Genomic DNA, 6,364 nt, shown 5'->3' on the forward strand with positions numbered 1-6,364 from the left:
GGGGGGGGGGGTGACTCCTCCTACCAGAGGGATAAAAGGCAGCTGTGGCTGGGAAGGGAAGATCTGGTGCTATTTTTACGTTCCCCACCCCAGCCCACCATCTCAAAGGAGAACATTCTTGCACACTGTCAAGCCATCCCTATGAACATACAGAGTGCAGGAGTCTCGTCTGCAGGTTAGTGAGCTGCTTCTGAGCCTATCTTCATGCAGGACCTATGTGGCACAGGGGTGCTGAATGTGGAGAAAGAGGGCAGAGAATCCAGGTGTTTGTTTCTCTCTGTAAACAGAAGCCTTTTCTCTGACCCCAACCTAAGAGAGAAGGCAGCAAACAGATGCCATCAGGATTCTGGAATCACTGTGATCCTCTTCCTGGAGAGAAAAAGGAGTATATTGCTGGTGTGGAGCTCAGCAATTAGTGCCTGAAAAGCATGTAAGAGGGTTTACACCCTTTGTTTTGGTATTATCCAACCCTGCCCAGAGGAGAGCTCTGCTCTTTAGGAGTATGTGACCTGATGACACTGAGGAAGTCTGTGACAGGATCAGCAGCAGTGGCAGTGACATCAACAACAAAAAGGACAGGGAATGAACTGAGATTTTAAACCCTAAAAGGGTTTTTTTGGACCAAGGGACTACAACTGAATTAGGGAAGGGTAGTGGATGGGTGCGCAGGGCCCCAGGGGAATGGGTGCGTTTATTGTAACGCATGCGCAGTTCTTCTTGTGTGATGAAAGCTTTGTGATGGAGGATACATACATATATACATATATATGTATATATATATATATAGAGAGAGAGAGAGAGAGTCATCTCTTGACCACCAAGGTGGTTTTCCTACTGGCAGAGGAAAACGACAAATGTGGCAGGGGTAATACGCTCAGCAAGGTAATGTATAGTTAGCTTCCCACTTTCACTTCCAGTGGGAAGATCTCAGCTATATGATGCCTGTATGGAAACGAGAGACTCCTTCCCAGCTTGCTTCTGTGGACATACAGCTGAGGGCAAGTGAAATTCAGGGGCAATCGAACCCCAAGCCTCTGGGCTTGGGCCTGCACTTAGGATGCCTACCAAGGGATTTGGAAGTATCTGAACCCCAGGCAAGGGTGGAGGGTGCTTGCCAGTAGCAGGGACATATGGTTCTTGAATGATTCACATGGATTTGGAATTGATTTGGCTGATTTGACTTGGAACACAAGAAATTTTCCTTTAAAAAAAAAAAAAAGTGAGTCATCTCTGACAGGTGGGAGGGAACTGATTCCAGAGACAGGGAGATCACTCCAACTTTCCTTTTGAAGTGGTTGTGGGATTTTGAAAAGTAAGAGCTGGAGTACAATGGTTTGCTGTATCCTAAGAAGGGTATGAACAGCAGAAGCAGACATGTCCTGCTTGGAAACATGCTGCCCACCGACACTCTTCCTCCCCTCGCGTGTCCCGCATCATCTCAGACTACATCCATTAGGACATTAGGGCAATGCATTCACCTCTGGGGTGAAGGATAGCTTGTGTGTGTCCAGTGCATGTCTTACTAGAACCAAAATCTGGAGCCAACAGGCTTGAATATCTATACAGTGTGAGCATCTACACAAGATGTTTAGTGTGGAGCTGACTAATTAGCTTTGCAGTAAAATGTCACCGTCTAAACGTGCAGTTCTATCAGGACAGAGAAAACTAATTAACTCCACCATAGGATAGTAGTGCTAGACACAAGTACTATCTTATGGCAGAGTTATTTTACTCTGCTGCAATGCACATGTAGATGTTGATGGGGCTGGCTGGGCATGAAGGTGCTTCAGTGCAAGGGATACCTGCTGGCTAGTCCCACAATGAAGCACCCTCATGCTCCATCCCAACTTTTTGTAGCACGTTCAGCTGAGTCAGAGCAACTTTGGGCCGGCAGGCTGATCCCTGGGACCCCCTGTGAGCCAGGGCTGCTCTGTTCCAGCTCATTGTGCTGCAGTCCCTGGCACATGTGCAAACGCAGCACCCAGGAGCAATAAACTCTGATGCAAACTGCACTGAAGTTTATTCAGCCACATTAATAGCATGTGTAAACACACCCTGTCTCTCCTACAATATAAATAGCTGTCACAATCAATTCTCCTATTGTTTCACTTTCTTTCCCGCACATTGTTTTTAACTAGATAGGCAGTGAGCTTCCTTGATGGCCTCCACCAGTTTACCAGGGTACCCTGGGGCAGGGTCCAAGGGCTAGAAGCCAGCAGGATAATGTTCCCAACTGTTCTCAGCCCCCATGTTTGTAGCAAAACAGATGTATGTGAGTGTGAAAGGAGTTCAGCCTCTCCACCCTGAAGTTGTATCCAAACTATAAAACCAACCAGCATGACTTAGGTACCCTTTCCCTACAGAAGGTTCAATGCCTGCTGGTGGGAAGCCCAGGACTGGGATACCAGGTAGGGCTATAAATCAGAACTTAGGTACATTGGGAGGGCTGTGATGGGAGCTTAAAAGTGGGATAGCAGAGGGGTCTCTGGGGTATGAGGTACGTGGGAGGGTGGGACGTGGGAGGATGCAGGGCAAATGAATTGCTCAGGAATGCAGTAGCAGGAGCTAATATAGAACGGGACTGAGGTACATAAGCAAACCTGTGGGAGGCAGGGGGATGCCTGTGTAGTCCCTGCCTCTGGCTGGGTCCACTTATCTCAGACATTCATAGATTCATAGACGTTAGGGTCAGAAGGGACTTCAATAGATCATTGAGTCTGACTCCCTGCATAGGCAGGAAAGAGTGCTGGGTTCAGATGACCCCAGCCAGATGCCTATCCAGCCTTCTCTTAAAGACCCCCAGGGTAGGGGAGAGCACCACCTCCCTTGGGAGCCCATTCCAAATTTTGGCCACTCTGTGAAGAAGTTCTTCCTAATGTCCAGTCTAAATCTGCTCTCTGCTAGCTTATGGCCATTATTTCTTGTGACCCCCAGGGGCGCCTTGGTGAGTAGAGCCTCACCAATTCCCTCCTGTGCCCCCATGATGAATTTATAGGCAGCCACAAGGTCGCCTCTCAACCTTCTCTTGTGGAGGCTGAAGAAGTCCAGGTGCCCTAGTCTCTCCTCGTAGGGCTTGGACCTGCAAGCCCTTAACCATATGAATGACCCTTCTCTGGACCCTCTCCAGGTTATCCACATCCCTCTTAAAGTGTGGCGCCCGAAACTGGACACAATACTCCAACTGACCCCCAAACCTTCAGTGGCTTCTATCTCTCTGGTCTTGGCTGATGGCCTGCACATGAGGGTAGCATTTGCGGGCTGGGTACTCACATGGATACCTGTAGTAGAAATCATTCTCTATGTCGCTGGTGATGTTATTTTGTTTCTTCTCCTCCTCCTCCCAGCGTGCACTGGCTTCTGGAGTGAAGCGCACAAACACCCCAAAAAGGATAATCATGGCAACCTCCCAGAGGAGGCAGATGAGAGGCAGCCGCCAACGCAGATTTGTGTTCTTTGCCATGGCAGGGCAGCTCAGCTCCCAGTAGAGAGAGCCCACTGGGTCTGGATAGAGTCCAGGCAGTGGGAACAGAGCATATGAGCCCTGGTCCCTGGGGAAGCTCAGTTGGTTTATATAAAGCTGGAGATGTGAGGTGTGTCTTGGGGAGTTGCCCACTTCCAGTCCCAGAGGGCGGGATCAAATTTTTTTTTTGTAGCAGGTTTAATCAACTAGAACTCTCTCTTCCTCCAGCCATGAGAAGGGAGGAGGAGGGGCACATCTCTAGCACCTTCTCACCACCCTGCTCAAGACATGTTATCAAACTCAGATCCCTGCGCTGCAGATATAAAAACTGAGGCATCAAGCAAAAGGGTTATGCCATGCATCAGAGTTGGGAAGAGATCCCTTCAGTCCTCACTCCTGTCCTCCTGCCCCAGCCTAGACCCAATGCCCTCCCAGAGAAGAACCCAGGCACCTTGACTTCCAGCCCGCTGCCCCAGCCACTAGACCCCATTCATTTCCTACAGCTGTGATTCTCAGCCGGGGTGCTGTGTCCTTGAGATCCTTTCAAGGACGATATGGGTGCCACACAGTACTAGTAGGCATGCAAGCATGATTCACAAGATGAACCCAGAGGTTTCAAATAGGTACCCATCATAGTGTTAAAAATATTCTGATCAACTGTGGGCTTTCTGAGTTATTTGCAACAGAAAATCTGCTGTATTATTTTTCTGTGGTCAACAAGTGAAGAGCTGGCATTTTCCAAGGGGGGGCTCAGGTACCTTAAATGGTTGAGAACCACTGTCCTAGGGGCAGGAACACAACCCTTGTGTCCTGATTTCTGGCCCTTCTGCCCTAATCATTACACAGCATTCCCTCCCTCTGTATTGATTCCATACAGCATGTCCCACTCACCAACCACACCTGGTCTTTGCCTTTTCAGAAAGGATTTGCCTCACTTTCTTCCTCCCCCTTCTCTGCCCCCACCCTGAAAAGCCAGTATCTCTCCAAAGGGAGCAGGGATGACCTTTCAGATTACACTGGCCTGTGCCCAGCGCAGCACTGGCTTAGACCCTCCCCATTGTGGGGACAGGAACGAAGGCAGGGAAGGGCAGGTGAAATCTGCCCCACCTTTGTTTTGAGTGTTGAATTAATTCTCACTGGGTAATTGAGCCTTTCCTAGAACTGGATGCCTTTGGTGGTGCTGCATAGTATTAATCCTTCCCCACCTAGTTCTACTCAGTGCAGAGCTTTTGCAATGTACCAAAGGCTCCCAGAGGGCTGCCCTTGCTGAGGCTGAAGCCAGGGAATACTTCCTTTATCTGATGTAGGTCATGCTATTCTGCCAGCAGAAAAGCTGACTTGTAGCATTATCTGGTCTTTCATAGGGCAGGCTTGGTAGCAGGCTCTCTCTCTGATCTTCAGCCTCCTAGTGAAGCTGCAGACTCCCAAGCAGAACAGCCCCCAGGAGGAAGAGGGTGACAGAGAGTGATGGGTATGAGCTTGACCTTGCTAACACTCTGAGATGGGTGAGAATGTGGCATGCCAAGCCAAAGGGCTACAAATATACTGCACTGATCTGGATTTAGCAGCCTCATGGCCATAAGGGAAGGGGGGAAAAGCAGCTCAGAGGCAGTTGGGCCTGGGCTCTGGAGATGACCTGTTGTTCCAAACTCTGCCTCTGAAGCAGTTTTCTCACCATTTAACATGTCACAGGAGGACACCACAGACAGTACCTGCCTGCCTGCATGCCCCAAACCCAAACTTCAGCAGCAACACCAGGAACCCCAGGGGGTGCTCTCAAGCACTTTGGAGGCCAGGGTCTCAAAAACAGCCACAAGGAAGTGATGCCAGAGCAGTTACATCACCACAGTTCTGGGTTTGGTGCCTGCAAATGAGAGAGGGAGGGGTGAGGGCAGGGTGTGCTCAAGGGCAAGTTCTTACAGTTCACTGCACAGTCCCAGAGTGAGTAAGAAGCTGTCCAGACCTTCACTGCTCCCTGCATTAGGCCATCTTGGCTGTAGAAAGGTTTGGCAGACAGCTAGGAACATGCACAAAATGCTGGGGAGAAGCTGAACTGTGGAGCCACACCTGCACTGGCCTTTGCTCCACCAAAACGCCCTTGGTCACTGCACCAACTGCATGTACTAACCTCTCTCTTGGAAAAGGAAGCCTGTGGGATCATCCCATGAACAGTCCCAGGAGAAAGTGCAGGTGCCAGTGCCATGAAATATGCATTGCACAGACATACACGAGTCTTACAGAGGCTGTCTGCAGAAAAGGCATCTATGGGGAGGTGGAGCCAACACACATACATTTCTAACTGAGTCCCTATCACTGCTTTCCCCTGCCCATTTTTTTCCCCTGCCCCCTTGCTCCTTTTGGGTCCCCACTGAATGACACATCTGAGCAAGTCACATAACACTATACTTTCCACCCTTCTGCTGAGGCCATGTTCCTACCCTGTACTCAAAGTATCACACAGAGGCCACTCTCCCTGGGGCTTCCTTTACTTTATTAAATTTAAATAACTACCATAAACCTCATACTAATTTTCCTCCTGTTTGGTTGCTCCCAGGTTCCAGCAGAACTCCTCTCTTCCTCCCCTTATTACTTCATGCCTTAGAATAACAGTCAAACCCTTTTAGATACCTGACAAGGAAATAATTAAACACAGCAGGTCTGACTGTGAGAAAACACAACATAGTGTCATCTGATATCTCAGCTAACTTACACAACAGGGGTAACTGATACGAATTCTTTGCATTGCTGCCCAACTTAGTCACGAGTCTTCAGAATAAAGGACAACTATATACCACATTGACCTAGGTGGTGTCTAGACTTTTAACATGATGCATGGACTTGATAACACCACACATTTGAAGCAACCCCGTCAGACAGTGTCAGCACTCTTTATGGGGCTGCAGA

The 6,364-nt window shown here is 49.1% G+C and overlaps 1 protein-coding gene across 2 annotated transcripts in view; it reads right to left on the reverse strand.

Annotated features, from left to right (window-relative positions):
- RHCG (Rh family C glycoprotein) overlaps window positions 1-3,546 on the reverse strand; it is a 19,763-nt gene extending 16,217 nt beyond the window's left edge. Inside the window, exon 1 of one of the 2 annotated variants that reach the window (XM_019504077.1) lies at window positions 3,271-3,546. In XM_019504077.1, the coding sequence (XP_019359622.1) occupies window positions 3,271-3,460 (190 nt within the window). In that variant the 5' untranslated portion in view covers window positions 3,461-3,546. The remainder of the gene's footprint in view (window positions 1-3,270) is intronic. The other variant, XM_019504076.1, reaches the window with a different exon arrangement.
- Between the last annotated feature and the right edge of the window lie 2,818 nt (window positions 3,547-6,364).

The sequence above is a fragment of the Gavialis gangeticus genome, unplaced genomic scaffold, assembly GCF_001723915.1.
Source record: "Gavialis gangeticus isolate Ggan-Ray unplaced genomic scaffold, GavGan_comp1, whole genome shotgun sequence".
Lineage (NCBI taxonomy): Eukaryota > Metazoa > Chordata > Crocodylia > Gavialidae > Gavialis > Gavialis gangeticus.